At 46.0% G+C, this 19,666-nt stretch overlaps 1 protein-coding gene across 3 annotated transcripts in view; it reads left to right on the top strand.

Moving 5' to 3' along the window:
* Window positions 1-7,143: 7,143 nt before the first annotated feature.
* Gabrg3 (gamma-aminobutyric acid type A receptor subunit gamma3) overlaps window positions 7,144-19,666 on the top strand; it is a 534,280-nt gene continuing 521,757 nt past the window's right edge. The window contains exons 1-2 of one of the 3 annotated variants that reach the window (XM_063249823.1): window positions 7,144-7,311; window positions 12,758-12,906. In XM_063249823.1, coding sequence (XP_063105893.1) covers window positions 7,259-7,311; window positions 12,758-12,906 — 202 coding nt within the window. In that variant the 5' untranslated portion in view covers window positions 7,144-7,258. The remainder of the gene's footprint in view (window positions 7,312-12,757; window positions 12,907-19,666) is intronic. The other 2 variants (XM_063249824.1, XM_063249822.1) reach the window with 2 other exon arrangements.

The following is a 19,666-nucleotide window of genomic DNA, read 5'->3' as shown; positions in this document are numbered from 1 at the left end:
AAATTCAAATCAAAACAAAATCTGAGACTCCATCTTATTCTAGTCATGATGGAATAATTACTCAGGAACACAAAGAGCTAGAGTAGGAGGTTCAGGTCTGTAATGCCAGCGCTATGGTAGACATGACAGGAGGGCTCCAAATTTTAGCCCAGTCTAGCCACTCACTGAGTTTGTAAGAGTTTGTCTCAGAATAAAAAGTAAAAAGGGCTGTCAGTGTAGGTCAGTAAGGAGGCTTGGGTTCATCTCTCAGTACCACAAAAAGCAGAATACACAAAACAGAAAAAGCTTATGAAGATACAGGGAAAGAGGAACCCTTCTGCACTGTTGGGAAGGTAAGAATTACAGTGACTGTGGAGATCGGAAGGACGGGGTCTCCTCAAATAACCAAAAATTAAAGTTTCCTCTCTCTCCTGGGTATGTTTGTTGAAAAACTTGAAAGACGTCATGTCACAGGGATCCATGTTTACCCACGTTAGCAGCAGCATAATTCACAAAAGCCACTCTCTAGAAGCAGACTAGATGCCGATCAATAGATGGATGGATAAAGAAAAATTAAGCATCAACGTAATGAACACCAGTGTTATTTAACTATCGAGAAGAATAAAACTATATCATTTATAACAAACTAGGCTCCTTTGCTGTCATAGGGAACTTGGGAATAACTATAAATAATTGTGCAAATATAAATTATACAGAATAAACATGCACCAAATAATATGCAATCAATAAATATTTAAAATCCGCTGGATAAAACAATAAACCATGAGTCCACACTGAATATAACACCAGGAAGAGGTAATGCGCCTTTTCAGGACGAAGCAACTAATTAATGCAGGGGAACATTAGATGTAGAAAATCACCATTGTACAGACAGCGGGCGAGAACTACCACTGCACTTTAAAACTAAAATAGGTAAGCATTCTCAAATAATTTCTCCAAAGAGTAGTTAACAGCTTCCACATTAAAAAAGTGACTGTAAAGGAGAGAGCTGGCAGATTCCAACTCAACTAAAGGCTCAGTGTGACCCAAGACGGGGCCAATCAACATTGTGCACACTCTAGTGTGATTTGCAGACCAAAGCAGAGTCACGTTTAAGTCACGTTTCTGCCAAAAATCCCAACCCGGACCCAAGAATGAGAAGATGGCTGACAAACTCTACGGAGGTCCATTCCATAGAAAACTGTACACGGACACTGCTGCTGTGCAGAGGACCACGGAAGGGCTCCACACTAGAAACAGAATCCGGGGACACAGCAGCTAATGAGCTGTTTGACCTGGGTGGAATCTTGAAATGGATGAAGGTGTATCTGGAATAATATGGAAATCCGTGCTGTCAGCTGTGCATTATCTGAAGTTTGTGGTAATTACTCACAAATGTCTTTGAAAGCTTATGAGTAGCTATGACAGAATAGTTAAAATTTTGTGCAAAGAACAGCAAAAACATGACTTGTTAAATTTAAAATACTAATAATGTTATATGTTAAGAACGATTAAGACCATAGGAATTTTGAAGTATTGTGTTAATTCAAGTGTAGACAATTAGGAAAAAAAGAACCAAATCCCAGAAAAAGATGCAGTCATATTGGGTCACCTGTCAATTCAGTAGTCACAGGATAGTGACCACTATAATTTTAAATAATCATGCTAGATCACTTCATTATCTTTATGAAAACAACCACTGACTTATATTCAAATAATATACTAAAACCACTTACAAACTGGACTTAGTCTTAAAATTTTGGAAGAAAATATAACAGACATAGACTATTATGAGACCTTTGGATAGGCAGTGGCTGGCTAAATAGGACCAGAGCAGTAGTGCTCATCAAACACACTACTGGGAGAAGACCAGGAGTCACAGTTTGGACCGGAGCATCCCCAAAGGCCCCCGTGTCACAGCTGGTGGAGCCAGGGTGAGGTTTTAGGTCACTGGGACTCTGTCTCAAGAGGACCCTGGAGCAGCGACCCTCCCTTTCTGCACCTCTGGGCCACACCTAGGGAGCAGATTTGCTCATCAGCTTTTCCCTTCCTGACATGCACAGCAGTGGGGTCCATGGACCATGGATGGGACCTTGACACTGTGCCAATGTCAACCTTTTATACCTGATTCATCTCTGGTATTTGTCACAGTAGCAGAAAGCCAAGTAACACACAGGGCAAACAACTTACCGAAAGAAGATACTCATCAGAGGCACATTGAAGGGACTCACATCAAAATGCACAAAGAGTTTCTCCAAATAAAAGGCAGGTAGACTAAGCAGGCAAAGGTAAAAATTCACTTGCACATTGAGTGTAGCTTACGGGAAGGCAGGAAAAGACTTAAATGACCCTTTATGTAAGACACTATGGCGCTTGGCTGGTAAGAATTTGAAAGCAGTCTGCTGAAATCTAAATGAGAATGGATACCAGAGTGACTGTTACTGGAAGAAATGGCCAGGACACATTTTATCAAGGCTGTTTGTGGAACTCAGACACAGCCGCAGCGCGGCTCTGAGATGAGGATGCTTGGGAAATCGCCTTGGCAATATTATGAAGGAACATACGTGCTCCTTGTGACTTCCAGCCTGATAAGCAAGACAAATGAGCACATATGCCCACGAAACACACACACATGTGCATGTTCATGCCAGCACTATTCGTAAGATGTCAAAGTTTCAAACAAGAAAACATCCACTGGCAAAAAGGTTAGTGTTGAGTAATGCACTCAACTGACTAAAAAGTGCATCAATAAACAAATAACAAACACCTACTCTAGGAGCATTGTGTGTACCCTTGACGTGTGTACTACTGGGGAAGAAAAACCCATAAAGTAGCACATGCTGTGTACTCTTCTGCATTTGCTAAGGTGGCAGAGCGGGCGGAATCAGTGTGTTATGGGAAAAGACGGAATAGTAGTTCCATTATGCCAGGACCGATTTCGAAGATTGCCCAGCCAAGGGGAGGGGCCCAGGGAAAGAGTTCAGTGTCACAACCCAGATGACACACACATTCTCCTCACATATTTATTGTACACATCTGTAGAAACAATCATTGGACCATACTTTGAAGATTTCTGTATGTGTCTGATCCCTCTGTAATGATTTTTTTATTACAGGTACGAAAAGGTGCTTTTAAAAAATACATAAAAGTATAAAACCTGATAATTCAGAAGTAGAGTTCTTGGAGTGGGGAAGATTTTATAAAACTGAAGTTGAGAAAGTCGGCTGAGGTGATGGTGCAGTTCGCTGAGCACCGGGGCTGTTCCACTGCTCTGCCTGTAGGAGGTGACAGGGGCTCTGAGAGGCATTCTGAGAGAGATTTCCCCGGGAATCCACAGAGGATCCCAGGGCCCGCATGCCAATCTCCTGGCTCCAGGGCCGTTCCCCGTGGCCTGCAGAAATCCGGCTCAGCGACTTGGGCAGCCTGGTGTGCCCAGGCCTTGCAGGAAGGTCTAGCACACACTCGGAGCGCATGCAGCATGCTCAGTCTGAAGTGTAAGTGCTCTCAGGTGGTCCCCCAACACTTCTCTCTTACACTTAGGCACCAACCCGTGGTCTGCTCCTTTTCACTGCATTTTATTTTCCTTTCTGCACTGCACAGCAGGGAGCTTGGGACCCATGACCCCAGCGCAGCCCGCAACTTCCCTGGCACAGTACTCAAGGTGGAGAGAGGCAGAAGGGAGGCTGGGCACTGCTCCTGTTTGGCAGAGCATCCCGTAGGTCAACCTGGGCGAGGAAGGAAACATCAAAGCCTGGTAGCTTCTCCTTTGAAGATTCTGACCTTGAATTTTGCTTTCACACTTATGCCCAGAAAGCTAGCTTTGAGTCAGTAAGCTCAAACAGGAAAATCTTTTTCCAGACTGCACTATGGGGAGGGGGCTTCCTAAGGTAAACCGTGTAGGTCTACCATGCTGCCAGCTAAGTCCATAAGTGCGGCAAAGCATTCCAAGTCCTGAAGGAGGTCATGCCGCATCCTACGTAATCAGAGCATGTTGAACTGTACAAGAAAGGAAAGGCGACAACACAGAGATGTAAAAAGGTATCCATCTGCTTTTCTATTGACTGGGACGTGAAAGGTAAATAATAAAAAATACCAGGACACTTCACATTACACTGATATTTCACAAAAGCACTCAAGTCCCAGTCCGTTTCTATTATAAACAACTTGTAAGTATTTATACTCACTCAGAAAATAGGGACAGCGAGGAGCAGTGTAAGATTTTGCTTAAAGAACCAATGAATGGCTGCAGACCTCACTCAGAGATACCACACGTCACAGTGGGTGAGACTGAGACTCAGGCTGACAGCCGGGGGTTTCCTCCAGTCCTCAGTGGGCCGGCAGTGTGATCATTCACCGGTAAAATGGGAATATGTTGACAGTGAAACTCTGGGAAGCTGAAACAAGAGGATCACAGGTTCAAGTCCCATCTCAGCAGCTTAGCAAGACCCTGTCTCAAAATTAGAAAACAGAGCTTTGCATAGAGCGGGGAGGAGTAGCATTAGTCTTGACCCCTCTTACAGGATTACTGTCTGGTGGTGACTTTTACCTGTGTTCCTATGACCATGTTAAATGTGGAAGCACAAAGGAATTCTGTGCTTGCAGGTTTCTCACAGTGCAATGAAAACATATGTGGGATTTGACATCCAAGGTGCCCTCCATTCCTGTGGGCTCTGCCTCCTCAGAACCAACTAACCCTCAATGGGAAGGGTTTTCCTAAAAAAAATGCTTCTCTGTTGTCTCCTAATGATACAATTACTGACACAGCATTTACATTGCATTCAATGTTGCATGTGACCCCAAAGTGATCTAAAGTGCCGGGGAGGAAGTTTGCAGAAACAAGAGCCATTTTATACAAGACCCTTTAATTTAGGTGTCCCCAGGATACCGCAACAGGTCCCTTAGAGGACACTGAGGCTGACTGTATGTGTTGGCTGCTTTTCGCTCATTGCTAATACAAAATACCCAACACCTGAAGTTAAAGGGAGAAAGGCTTATTTCACTCCCAGTTTGTGGAGGTTTCAGTCCATAATCTTCTGGCTCCAGGGCAGGGTGGCTCAGCAGAGGGCCATCAGTCAGTGCCAAACAGAAGGTACCAAAGGAACAAGGGGAAGACACATCTCTTTCTGTCCCTTTCATGTATCCAGTCTACCCAGAATAGGGCGGTGCCAATCCACTCAGAAGACTGATGTAGCAATCACTCACCCTTAACCCTAGCACCTTTTACCCTAGAATTGCACCTTGAAACAATCACACAGTCTAGAGTCAGCCTCCTCTGAAAAAGCCCCACCTAGACTTCAAGAGGCTTTGGGCAGACATCTAGACACAAGCCAAGCTCCCTGTTACTACAAGCAATAAAGAAACACCCAACTGAGGCTCGCAGTGCTGAGTTCTATGGTGAGAAGAATGAGAAACTGTGGAAGGCCCCAGTCTCCTGAAGCTTGAGGTGCGTCTCCATAGCTGACTCGGCCTGTGCCCAGAAGCAGGAGACCGTGGGTTAGGAGGAGGTCCTCCACAGAACCTCACAGAAGGGCTGTGACCATTCTGAGTAGGTAACCTGTCCATGAGGGAAAGGACGGTGAGAGACAGGCACATCCCCTTCTTAGGGAGCGGGCACAATCTCCCCTCTGCTACCTGGGCTCCTCCTGCACCTTCAGTGAAATGATTGTTACCTGGCACCACACCACCCCAACAGCAGTGCTCCAGGACAGAGTGGAGCTCTCCCTCCCCCTGCGCTGGGCACCACAGCTTCCATTCTGAAGAAGCCCCCCCCCCACCTTCCAGAACACTCCCTGCCCCCCCTAGACTGCTCTGCAGCCCTGTAGCAATCAGGGGCCCTGTGCTTGGACCAATGCAGGGCCTGGAGCCCATATACAAGCAGTCCTGAGTGCCCTGTGCTGTGGCATACACTCTGATCAGGCTGGGGGTTTAGCTCAGCGACTCAAGCACTTGCCTGGTTAAGCCCGAGTTCATGATTTCGATCCCGGGACCCCCCCCCCCCAAAAAAAAAGTCCACCTCAGTGTTCTTACTGACTTGCTCCTGATTTATTTCCCAAGTAGTGTGGGTTCCAAATGTCCCATAGAGGTCTACAGGACCTCCTGGTGGTGCTTACCGCCAGTCTTGGCCAGAGTGGTGGGGCTGTTCACACCGAGGGCAGCGGGCAGCGGCTAAGCCCGGGCATCCCCAGCTGTGAACAGCAGGGCTGCTCCATGGCCACCTTGGTGCTGGGGGATTCCACAGTAGGGGGAACACCGGAGAGCCCAGGCTTCTGTTCCGGGTATTTTATGAACAAAGGGACAGTATTAAAGCAACAGTGGTCCCGCTTCTCTACGATTGCATTAATAGTGAAAATATTACCTATTTTTTAAAGAAATATTTTTTGTCTAGAAAAGGAAACTTCCAGCCAACTGCCTGTGTTGCTAGTGTAATATTTTCAGCTCTCTGGAGGACCTTGAGGAGCAGGTACAGGTGTCCTATCTAGTGCCCTGGACACCCCGATGAACGCCAGGGCCAGGTCTCCTTCTTCCCATGTCCCCTCTCCTCCATCCCCGCCCTTCCCCTCCCTCCTCGCCGTGTCTCCATCTCTTTCTCTCTTTCTGACTGTGGATCTTTCCCTCCTTCCTTTAACGCTGATTTTCTCCCCGCTGCTGATTGCTCTTAGTTTCTCCCTTCCGGAGAGGAAAACACGGAGGGCGCTCGCTGGGCCCGCCGGCGCCTTTCCGGCGCGGATCTGCGTGGCGGCGCCCCGCGGCCCCCGCTGCACCCCGCGTCCCCTGCTGCTGCCCTGCGGGCCGAGGGGCGCCCGCCCGGGCGGGGCGCTGCCGCGCGGGGCCGGCAGGAGGCGCGCGCGCTCCGGGCTGGCGGGGAAGTTCGAACCGGGCTGGCCGCGGCTCCCGCGGGATCCCCAGCCCCCGCCCGAGCCCCGCCCCCGGCTCCCCCTCCGAGCCCGTTCGGCTCTCGGCGCGGCCCGCGCTCGCGCTCGCGGTCGCGCGTGGGACCCGCGTCTCCTCGCCGCCCGCCGGACGCCGCGCCCCGCCCGCGGTGGGCGCTGCCGGCGGGGGAGCGCGCGTGGGCGCGGGCTGCGCGTCGGGGTCCCCCGAGCCCGGCCCCTCCGTGGACACGCGCGGCGCGGTGCGGGGGAGCCGCAGACGCGGCCCTCGGGGCGCGGGGCGCACGTGGGGCTCCGGGGCTCCGAGCGGCTGTGCGGCCGGCGGCGCCCCTCGGCGGGGTCGCGGGAAGCCGGGACGAGGCGCCCCCGGCGCGGCGCCGCGCTGCAGGACCATGGCCCCGAAGCTGCTGCTCCTGCTGTGCCTCCTCTCGGGCTTGCACGCGCGGTGAGTGGCGCAGGGGCCCCGCGGGAGGCCGGAGCCCAGAGGGCGGCGGGCGCTGTCCGCCCCGCGGTCCCGAGCCGAGCAGGGGTGGGCACCGGGAGCACAGGCTTCCCGCTCACCTGCACCCGGGCTCCCGCCTAAGGGACAGACAGACAGGGCCCCACCTGTGCTAGGGGAGGCTGCAGCCTCCCTGCGGTGGGGGGGGGGGGCGGGCGCGGGGCTCTGAGAGGGGTGGTGGGCTCTCCTGACACTTCAGGACCCGGTGGGTTTACGAAGGGCTGAAAATCATGAATGTAGGGTAGTGGCTGTATTTCATGTTTCCTGAACAGTCTCTTACTTACACCCCAGAAGTTACACACACGCACACACAGACACACACACACTCACACACACCGATCGATCTACATCTCCATGGAATCCATCTCTGGCTATTCCCAGGACCCAGGCATCCTGGTTTCCCAGCTGCTCAGTTGAGACCAGATCAAAGAATAGCCCGGGCTGGAGGCAGCAGAGGGAGTTGGGGGAGGTGAATATCCTGCTTCCCTGAAAGGACTCTGACCCCAGATCTTACACACACACACACACACACACACACACCCTGCGACCAGCCTCTTCACATGAACACACACACATCTGACCCCACGAGGCAAGCATGCTAACAGGGCTAGTCAGGCTCCTGCCCTGGGAGAGGGCATGGTGGTGATGGTGCACATCTGTGAGGTCAGTGCTTTGGGCAGCCGAGAAAGAGGACCAAAGTCAAGTCCTCCTGGACAACTGACTCAGACCAAGACTGTCACGAGATACAGAAAAGGGGCTGGTGGTGGAGCCCAGTGGTCTACTCTCCCCCCTGCCCCCCGCATTTCTTCCTGGTAAGAAATGATGTCACCCTTTAGGACCTTAACCTTCTTCTCAAACAGTAGCAACCTCAGACTTAGAAGCCTCCAGGAGCCGTGGAAAGGGCCCTGGAGGACAGAAGGGCAAGAAGGGTTAAAACCTGTTGCTCTCAACACCACTGGAGGTTCCTGGGATGCTTAGTTCCAGCTCACAGGCCAGACCTCTGGCTGGAGCTTGCCTGCTGCCCTGGTGAAGCAGATTAATTACCTCCAAGCTTTCTGCCCCTACCCCAGCGGAACCTCAGCACACCCCTGTCCTCCGCATGTGGCCCCCTTTCCTGGGTCTGGGAATCTGAGCATAAGGGAGCATCCCCATGGGCAGGGAGCCCTGCGGCTGTCCAGAGGTCTTTGTTTGCGTTCCTATTGTAAAACACCAAAGAGCTAAGAAGACCCACTACCAAAGGCCAGGACCTGTGGCTGGGTCCCCTGCTCCTACTGTATCTGACACTAGTGCTTCTAAGGAAGAAAACCCTGGGCCTCCCCTCCACGCCACGCGGCTTTGCTGAGTTGATAGTGTGAAAGCCAGTTGTGCTGGTGACTCAGAGATGGTTCTGAATGAGGCAGGGCCACTGGGCCCAGCAGCCAGAGTTTCTGCCTGTGAGGGAGGGAGCTGGTAGAAAGATGGGAGTGTGTGTTTTGAGCTTGCTGGAGCCTGAGGTAGCTGTGTTAGGAAGCAGGCAGCACGGGCAGGAGGTCCAGCCTGGGGTCACGGTTTGTGTGAACTTTCTCTTGCTGCTAACTGCATGGAGGAGCCTGCAGTTTAGGGTTAATCACCTCTGTAGATCTGTGTTTACTGAGGTTCTCAAAGGATGCTCCACGGGAAGATGTTGCAGTGTCTCCCTGGAAGAGGTCAGCTTGTGGTCAAGTTTGTGGGATTCCCCAGTGGACGTAAAGTCTCCTCAGCAAAGGCAGATGTGCCCATTTTAATATGCTCTCTCTCCAGGGTCCGAGCTGTGGAAATCATGGTTGTATACCAGCTGAAAAAATGCAGACGTTATAGTAATGGGAAAGTCTTTGTTCTTTGAATGGGTTTGAGAGAAGTGTGAAATCATCTGACGCCCAGTTTCATCTCTGAGAACTGTTACTCACTCTGAGAGGCCTCTCAGTTCATTCTGGAATGCTGTCCTGGCGGACAAGAGCCTTGGAAAAGCTCTTCCAGTTAGGGCTTGTGGGTAACTTACTCCCATTGGAGTGAGGGGCTTCCCCCCCAGACACCCAGAGAAATGCTTCCCCTCAAGTCACACTTGGGTATTTTTGATGGATTAAAGATGCTCAGCTACTTTCTGAGATTTATTAGCTTCTTTAATGTTTGAAACGTCAGACTTTATCTCTTTCTGGATGAAGAAGAGGCATAGAGCATGAAAATAGTGTCTGAGATTTGAGCAGTTGTTTGACAGTGACAATACATCACTGGTTTATTTTTAAGAAAAAGCTAATTGCAGTAATAGTGCCTAGGACACAACAATACAAGCAACAGAATGCTCCCAGCGATTCTGTGTAACCCACGTAGGATTTAGGAGAAGAGAAGAATCCGTTTTAGCATCTTCCTTTGCTTCCCGAGGGAGAATTCACTTTCCTTGTTGTATGGATCTTCCTGTGGGGCTGATGTCTGGTGCTAGCAATGCAAGCCTTCTGATGCATCTTCACAGCATAGTGAGAAACACAGAGCCTGCAGCTGAGAGGCAGGAATATCCCTGCCTCCCTGTGCCCGTGGTCCACCCCTCAGTGACAGAGTGGGGGCTGGGTACTCTCTACAGGGGCACAGAAAACCTGTCACTTTTTCTGTCTCTGTTTTCCCTCCTCACCTCCTGCCCTGGGTGCTCAGGAGGGAGGGAGTGCGATTTCAGGAAAATGCTCACCACTAGAGGGAGAATTAGACCCAGTGTAAACAATGCCTGGGATTGGACCAGCTCAAAGTAATTTTTAGAATCTAAGGCTGTGCCTAGAGAGGATGGCAGGCATCAGTGAGTGTGCCCACCCTGTGCACATGTGGCTCTTGGGGCAAGAGAAAGTCACAGGGCCTGGGACTATGGTCTGGTTCCCTGGTGCTCGGGAGCAGAGGTCAAGAAAAGGGGCAGAGAGGGGAAGAGGAGGAAAGAAGGAAGAGAGGAGGGAGAGAAACTGAGGCCAGAGGGAGGGAGAGCGTGGGGGACCGCGAGGGTGCTGGAGCATGGTGGCTGAGTTGGTCACCACAATCTTATGGCAGCTGGAAAAATGCAAATGTTATGGTACTTGTATTGCTGTGTCTTTCTCCTCTGAAAAAGGCTTTGTTCTTTGAAGGAGTTTTGCAGAAGTGTGAGACAATCTGATTTCCAGTTTCATCTTTCAGAAGTGTTACTCGTTCTGAGAGGTATCCTGAGATTGAAGATTTCCCCGGTCCTGGGCAATGCTTGGTCCCCAGTCATTTATCAAAATGCTTCAAACACCTGTGTTCTTCGTTTTTGTAAGGTGGCAATACTAACATTCCTGATGCTGCTCCTGCTAACATATTTTAGAGCAGTGTCTACAATTTTGTTATTTGTAAAAATTCAGTTTTACAAATAGTGAATTCAGCAAATCACTTATTGAACGTATAACTCACATTTGTTTATGGATTTCTACTGATGGTAAATGGTCTGTGTGAATAGAAGCCACAGGAATGTGTAGTCGCTGTGGATGATTAATTTGACCTCCTAGTTGAGACACACTGAATAAATAGAATTACAGCTTAGCAGCAGCCTGGGACGAAAAGCCCCAGTGGAGAAGTCAATCTGCAGGCCTGTGCTCTGCACTCACGGTGACAGTGTCATGTACATGTCACAGCCAGACCTCCACACCTGTGGGTTCTGCATTTGCAGATTCTACCAACTGTGCAAAGAAATACCTGGAAAAATTGTGCCGAACACGAACAGACTTTTTTTCTTGTTGTTGTTCTTCAGGTAGTATTGTGTGATGACGCTGTGTGTAGCATTTACAGTGTACCAGGTACCAGGCATCTAAAGATGGGTTAATGTGTCCATGAAGGTCAAAAAGGAAATGCTCAGTCATTTCATTTGGTTGACTTCAGCGTCTTCAGGTTTTGGTACCCGTGAAAGTGGGTTGTGGAACCAAGTAAGCAAAGAGAACTGTATTTAATCCAGGTTTAGACTGTTTGACCACTGCTCTCTCTAGTCCGTGTTACAGCTGGTATATGTATGTCCATAGTGTATATATATATATATATACTATATGTATATATAGTATATCATATACATATACTATGTAACATATGAGGAGGTGCACATAAATATATATACGTGCTTCTGACAATTTAAATGAAGTGTGTGGACTGAACTTTAAAATGCTTGTATAATTTTATCAATTTTATGCTCATTATATCTCATTTAGAGAATCCCCAAAACTACCTTTAGAAAACATATGTCCCGGGGCACAGATTTGCTGACATGGCCCTGACATTTTGGCTCCTGTTTGGGAATTTGGATATAAATGACCTCACGTCTGTTCCGCACAAATAGTACCATTTTTGATTCTTGTTTTCCTTCTGTGAAAAGAGTGTCCTAAAGTCCTGCACACTGACAAGCTAGAATGGAGGTGTTTGGTTTGGTTTGTGACTTTCTTGCCTGGCCAATGGTGATCCACCTGCAAGTAGATTCTTCTTCCAGAAAGCAGGACACTCTGTTTTCTAGGCCTGACAGACTGTGGGTCACCTCCAGGCTCTCCAGTGAAACACTCCTGTCTGTGAGTGTCACTAGCAGGGCCCGTTCTGTATTCAGCAATGCGTGAAACCTTTTTCGAGATGTCCAAGCTTTCACTGGGACCTGCTTATTAAAAACCTAAAAGCTAGTTTGAGGCCAGTCTAGAACATAGTGAGACTCTGTCTCAAGAAGAAACAAAAACACCCCCCAAATCAAAACTGCTCTGTTAAGAGTATACTAAAGAGATTTTAGGTCTTAATGACCATATTGGCCTTCAACAGGTGAATCCAGCAGTGTTGACTCAGCCGGTGAAATTGCCACAGGGTGTTCCCCAGTCACAGCTACCACCTTCACCGATGTCCTGTGCATGAGTGCGGGTCAAGCAGGCATCCTGAGAATGTCCATGTCTGTGTGCACCCCCAGACTCCACTCTGCAGGAGGCACGGGTTAGACCCAGACATTTCCAGTGAGTCCATTCTGCAAATTCTGCTGTCACCTTCAGCTAGGGAGCGGGAACAACAGGAGAAAGTAAACCGTGGCAAACCCCTAGAAGGCGTGTGCCTCCATCCCGGTGGTTTCCAGGGTGTACCCAGAGTGGCTCTCTGATCTGACGAGGATTTCCGTGTCCCAGGGTTCTGTGGCTTAACTTGCTCAGGGAATGATCTGTGACAATGAATGAAAACATTACACCACGGTTGTGGCAGCTTCATTCTTCCTGCCTGGTTCTTCTTGAGTGTTTCGTTTTATTTTTAAATTTTAGATTCAAAGCATGTAGATTTGTGCTTAGGGTCACGGGAACTTTCTGCTCATTTCAGGGCTTCTCCCGTGGCTGCTCCAGGGCCATCGCTGCATCTTTATGTCGCTTTCTGTGTCGTGATACAGGTCCAGCAAGGTGGAAGAGGATGAATATGAAGATTCTTCATCGAATCAGAAGTGGGTCTTGGCTCCAAAATCTCAAGACACCGATGTGACCCTTATTCTCAACAAACTGCTCAGAGAATACGATAAAAAGCTGCGGCCGGATATTGGAAGTGAGTGTGGCTCGTTATTCCAGTAGAAAAAATGTTATGGTGATATATTTTTGAAGTATTTGTTTTTAAATAATTATGAATTTAGAAAGTCTTGCAATGATAGAGCAGAGACACAGCTCCTAGCTTCAGTATGGTGGTGAATCCAGGAGGTTGAGTGGGTATGGGGTGTGTGTGTGTGCAGTGGTGTCACCTTTTGTCGCTTGTGAGCTGGTGTGATATCTACAGTGAAGGTCCTCAGCTATTTTATGCTCCTAGAGATCCCTCTGGCCGTCTTCTTCCAGTCACAGTGATTCTCTTCCCCAGCTTCCTGACATCGCCCTGGTCTGCTCACTCTGCCATGTAGAGAACATTACGTGTGGAATCCTCCACTGTGGAAAGCCACGGCTTTTCATTTAGCAGAGTGGGGTAGAGGGTCAGAGAGGCCATGTGTGTGCCGGTGGTGTTTCTCAGGTTGAAGTTTTCATGTGCACACGTAGCCCAGCTCATCACTCACCTGTCAGGGGCATCTTGGTTGTTTCCACCTTTGCCTGTACACATAACATGATGATATTCACATGTGTACAGGTATTTCTGTGTCTGCATAAAATTTTCTTCTCCAGGATATATGCCCAGGACTACCACTGCTAGAATGGATGTTTCAAAGTTTTGTTTTCCAAGATCTTTTTTGTAAATATAAAAGTCCAAACTGAGGTAATTTGTGGGGTGATGGGATGTTTCAATGTGTGTATATATTACATGATGTTTAAAGCAGAGTCAATTTACCTTTATCTTCATTTATTTTTTCTTCATGGTGAGAATATTCAAAGACCTTTATTCCAAACTGGGCGTGGTGGCATGCGCCTGTGATTCCAGCACCCAGGAGGATGAGGCAGGAGGATCACTGAGGCCAGCCTGGGCTACGTAGTGAGCTCAAGGCCGGTTTGGCCTACATAGCGAGACCCTATCTCAAAAAAAATTACTTCTTGTAAAATCCTTTCAAAATATATGGCAGATCGTTTTTATCTCTTCCCACTCACCTTCTCTCTGCCATCTCCAGCCGTACCGTCTTTTCTCTCCCCTACTGTGTATCACCATTCTGCTCTCAACTTGTTTTTTCAGGGAACTGTCAAACTCTTTTCTAAGTGCCTGTAACATTTTCTATTTGCAGCCAGCAATTTCTGAGCAGCTCAGTTCTCTCTGTTCTCACCAGCTATTGGTAGAATCATTATGCTTTTATGTTAGCAACTGTAATTAGTAAATGCTTAATAGACTGACAGCATATGGTACTGCCCTGATAGTGGTAGTGATACTCTTTATTGTTTGTCATCAGTATATCCTTGTCATTGAAACATCTCTACCCTAGTGACTTTTCTCTTGTTGCTGAGACAAAATACCCAAGTCCTGAAATGAAGGGAGGAAAGGTCTACTTCGTTCTCAGTTTGTGGAGGTTTCAGTCTGTAATCAGCTGGCTCCAAGGCAGGGTGGTGTGGCCCAAGGGCAACCCTCCCAGGAAGCAGGGGACAGCAAAGCAACAGGAGCAAAAGGGCTGGAGATCAAGCTGCTTACCCTCCCTAATATTGTAAGCAGGCTCTGAGCCTTCAGGCGAGTCAGCGCTTGCAGTGTCTCTGTGCCCTCCTCTTGCACAGGCTGAGGGCCCTGGCCCTGTCTGAGTCCCCTAGTTAAACTTGTGACCTTCTCAGATCAACACAGTGAACAACACGGTGGAGAGGTATGGACTTCTTTACAGCCAGGATGCAGAGTGCTGAACTACTTAGTTAAGACTGTGGACTTCTCAAGTTGTCTCAATGAACCAGCCATAACAACCTCTCTATGTTATGAGCCCTTCCACAAGTTGGATTGCTTTGTTTGTCTTGTTTCATATTTTACTGCTCAGTATGACGAATTTGCTGTACATTCTGGATGAGTCTTTGTCAGGTCTCTAGCTTGTCAGTTTATCCTTTCAATAAGAGCTTTCACAGGGAAAGTTTTTATTACTGATGAAGACCAGTTACTTATTTTCCTTTTATGGAGGATGGTTTTGGTGTAATCTCTAAGAACATTTTAAGGCATTCTAATTTCTGGTGATTTTCTTCTAAAAGTTTCATAACTTTATATTTTACATTCTAAATCACCATGAAGTTAATTTTATATAAAATCAGAGTGTGGGAATTGTGATCCATATTCCTTCCCCCATTTCCAAGTCCATCCCCACAAGCTACTGAAGTGAAAAAGTCCTCTATTGAATTCTGTTTATTTAGTTTTCAGAAATTCATTATCTTGACTAACATGGGGTACTCTTGATTCTGTGTCATTTGTCTGTGTGTCCATCTCTCTGTCTCTATTCCATTTGATTACTGTAGCTATATATAATTCTTGAAATTAGAGTTATTGAGGATCCTTATTCTTCTTAACTCTTAGTTCATTGTTTTCATATATAAATTTTAGAAAAATGTTATCTGTGTCTAAAAGGAGAAAATCTTAGCCAGGCATGGTGGTGTGTGCCTGTAATCACAGGTTTTGGGAGACTAAGGCAGGAGGACGGCCAGGAGTTTGAGGCCTGCCTAGACTACATACTTAATGAGTTCAAGACCATCTTGGACCATACAGCGAGACCCTGTCTCAGAAGATGACAAATCAATAGATAAAACCTTGTGGGGACATTGGTGGGAATGATATTATCGCTATGTCAGTTTGGAAAGAACTGGACATATATACTATGTTGATTTTGCCAATCCATGGACATAATATGTCTCTCATATATTTAGAGATTTCTTTAATGTCTTACGTAAGTAACTTCTAGCGGTTAACATTTGAATCCTGAAAATATTTCGAAGTATTATCATTTGAATGGTACTTTTTTTTTTTTTTTTTTTGGTTGTTGTTTTGTTTTGTACCTGGAATTGAACTCAGGATCTAGCTACTCACCAGGCAGGCACTATGCCACTGAGCTATATTCCTGGTCTGGTACTGTATTTTTAATTTTTTTTTAAATCAGTACCGGGAATCGAACTCACAAGCATGCACTTGCAAGTGCAGGTGCTGAGCTAAATCCCCAGCCCATGTATTTTAGTTTTCATGTGTTCACTGTTATTATACAGAGACAGAATTGACTTTTGTGTGCCGATGTGTTTTTTGACTAGGAATTTTAATAGTTTTGGAAGTATTTTTTTTTCAGATAGATTTCTGAAGATATTTTGTGTTTAGCATCATGTCACCTACGAAAAGGAGAACTGTATTTCTTCCTTTCTGATTTTTTCTTCTCTCTCCTAGTGCAGTGGCTAGCCTGCTGGCGAGGGGCAGTGGTGTGAGTGAACATCTTTGTTTTGTTTGGATCTACAGACAGGGTGTTCTGTGTTCCATCATAAGGATGATGTGAGCTGGAGGTGTTCTGCATAGATTTTTATTCTTGTGGAAAACTTGCTTTCATTTCTAGTTTCTAAGGGACTTCTTAAAATCACCCATAAGCACTGAATTCTGCCAAATATTTTACTGCATCAATTGGTATAATTATGAGGTTTTTTTCTTTTGCTTAATATGGTTAATTGCATTGATGTATGTTTTGCATATTGAACCCCAGTCTTGTCCCTAGTGTTAACTCTACTTGATTGTGTCTACCAATGTGTGTTTTTAAAAATTGTCTTTTATTTATTGCAGAATTCACTTTGTGAGTACTTTGCTAAAGATTTTTTTTTTTTTGTATCTGTACATGAGGACTACTAGACTAACATTTTCTTTTCCTTTTCTTTCTTCTCTGTTCTTTTCCCACTGTCTTTTTTTTGGTATTGGTGTCAGGTACCACCAGCATCGTAAGATGAGCTAGGAAGTGCCCCTTCATCTTTTGTTTTATGAACCAGAACATGGATTGTATGAGAATTGTGTGACTTCTTCAAATGTTTGATGGAATTATCCAGTGATACCTTCTGGGCCAGGAGTTTCCTTTTTGGGGGAGTTCTTGAAAATTACAAACTCATTGGTCTAATGAATATAGATGTACTCAAAGGATCAATTTCATATTAAGTAAATTGTGATTTTTTTGTTTTTCAAAGAATTATTCCATGTCTCTTAAGTGGTCAAATTTGTGCATGTAGAGTTGTGACAGCCCCTTACAATCTTTTGAAAATCTGCAGGGCCTTTAGTAACCCCCTTGTTTTACTTGTGATGCTGGGACTGTGGGTCATCTGCCTTTTTACTTTATTAGTCTTGTTAGAGGGTTATTACTCTAATCTTCTCAAACACCAACTTTTTGCTTCATTATTTTTCTCCACTGATTTTTGGTATCAGTTCCACTGTGTTTGGATCTCTTTATCATCTTTTTTGTTTTCTTTGCTTTGGCTTTATTTTGGGTTTCTTCCTGCAGTAGAATTTAGATTCTTGATTGGAGACTATTTTTGTGGAAGCATTTGGTGCTCTGAATTGCCCTCTCGGCACGTTTTAACTCCATCCCACAAATTTTGATCTGCCCTGTTTCTATTTCCATTTAGTTTAATGTATTTTTTTGTTTCCCTTAAGATTTTTTTCATTAACCCTTGGATTATTGAGAAGTATATTTTTCATTTTCAAGTGGCTGGAAATTTTCTTTTTCCTGCTTTTGATTTCTAGTTTCCTGATGTTGTGATTCAAGAACATACTGTTTGTCAGTTAAGCTCTTGCAGCTTGGGAATGTCTGATTGATAGCCCTGGATAGTGTCAGGTTTAGGAGGTGTCCAGGGGCCTTTGAAAAGAAAGTCTATCCTTGTGCTGTTGGGTGGATGAGAGCCTCTCATTTGTTAGTGTAGCTGAGTTCTTTATATCCTGTTGTTTCTTGCCTAGATTTCTCGTTTGTCTTAACGGATTGACAATGGATACACTGAAAATAGATTTTGATCCAAGGCAAGAGTGGTGTGCCTGGCGGGGACAGGGGTGTTACAGTTGTGGGTACAGGCCTGCTCTGTGCTCACAGGAATGGTAAGAGGATATGGGGGCAGCGCAGGCGTGGGGTTTTCCATAGGATGCCCCCAGACTACGGTTTGCTTCTTTGCCTTTGAGCTCTGCTAAATATGTAGCCCAGCTGCTTGACAACCTTCAGCCTGCCTCACCCGCACTGTTTCTAGGTGCCCATTTACCTGTTGGAGATCTACCCAGCAGGCTTAGAATTTCAAAGTCCTGTGGTTAGAGTGGAGGAGTTTATAGATGTACTTCCAGTGTAGGGCTCAGAGATCATGTTATCTTTCTCTGCCTTAGTTGTTGCTTCTGTGCAGTGAATGAGAGGGCCACATGACTGCTCAGGTCCCTTCGGATTTAAGGTATTTATTCTGTAAGGGTACATTTAAATGACCATTGCACAAGGTTCATAGATGTAATTGTCACCCATTTGCCCCATGATAATTAGATGAGTCTGTTCAGCATGAAGAGTTTGAAGCAGTTGTGTAATTACATGGAAAAAGATGGCTTAGAAAATACTGCTGATTTCCTTACTGTTAGATACTCTGGTGGACCTTAAAAATAATAAGAATGGCTCTTTTTGCTTGTGAGCAAATTTAGCCCAGGGGGGGACTTTGCATGTCAAGGGCTAGGATTCAGTGAAGCATCTTCCATTCTGGGGTCATCACGTTTGACCTCTGTGCTGTGAAACTGGACTTGGATAGAAAGTTGGATGACCTCAGCCTCTACATCATATGTCTCTGCCCTATAGTGTGATCACTAACCACTGTGCTATTTATAGAAAATGCAAGACAAGCCTATTAAAATCAGAGCAAACCCCTCTGTATGTATGTATGTATGTATGTATGCATACATACAACAGAACACTTGGACTGTGGTGTACCAGTGTTCTGTCAAGTACAGCAAGCAAACTGGATTCATAGTGCAAAATTATAGTGACACCCCCTTTTCATAGGGAAGATATTCCAAGGCCCCCAATGGGTACCTAAAACAAGGCATAGTACTAAACTTAGAATGTTCTATGCTTTTTCTTCTACATATATATACCTAAGGTATTAAACTTTATGTATAAATTAAGACACAGAGATTGACGGTAATAGTATACACTTATAGAAATATATTGTAATAAAATTAATGTGAATGTATCTAGTTATTTTCACACTGACTGACCACAGGTGGCTGAAACTTGTGAAAGGCAAATCATTGGTTAATGGAGGTCTATGTATTTTCCCATTGTGTACATAAAGAACTGGGTTTCCAAATAAATTAACACATGTGCCCACTAAGCATGTATGTTTGTTTTGAAATAGGAAGCTCTTCCAGAGCATCCTGTCCCTTGGTCCTCAAAAGTCATGTTCTCACAGGAAAAGAATTTTGTGCTTTCTGAGTGAAGTGATTTTTTAAAAAAATTAGATAAAAGCTCTGACTTTACACATTCCATTCTGGACATTGGCATGAAACCTGAGATGGCTCAAGATGGGTATTTCTGTGATATTTAAACACTAGATAGAGTTTGGCAGAATCTAGTAACTTGGTGATACTCAAGTAGAGAACAGTAACTGTCTAAGAATAGTAACCTGGTAAAACACTGAATTAGACACTGTTTTCTTTCATGGCTCAGAAGAATTCTGCTTTAAAGTGAATTTGCCTGAAAAATCTGAATTCTTTAAGAAAATCTGGCCTACTTCCATAATCCTTTTGAGTTCTGTATCAGTCAGTGCTACCTAGAGAAGCCCATTCAATGCAAGATCTACAAATATATAAGAATTTACAAGGTAGCTTTACAGTGGCTGCCCACAGAGTCAGATGTGGAAGAGTGCAGAAATTCTGTCTGTTCACTGGGGAGCTGAAGGGTCTGGGG

This window comes from Cavia porcellus, unplaced genomic scaffold (assembly GCF_034190915.1).
Source record: "Cavia porcellus strain 051 isolate PalLab524CR breed Dunkin Hartley unplaced genomic scaffold, mCavPor4.1 scaffold_6, whole genome shotgun sequence".
Lineage (NCBI taxonomy): Eukaryota > Metazoa > Chordata > Mammalia > Rodentia > Caviidae > Cavia > Cavia porcellus.
Note: the sequence above shows the minus strand (reverse complement) of the source record. Positions and strands in the feature narration are given on the sequence as shown.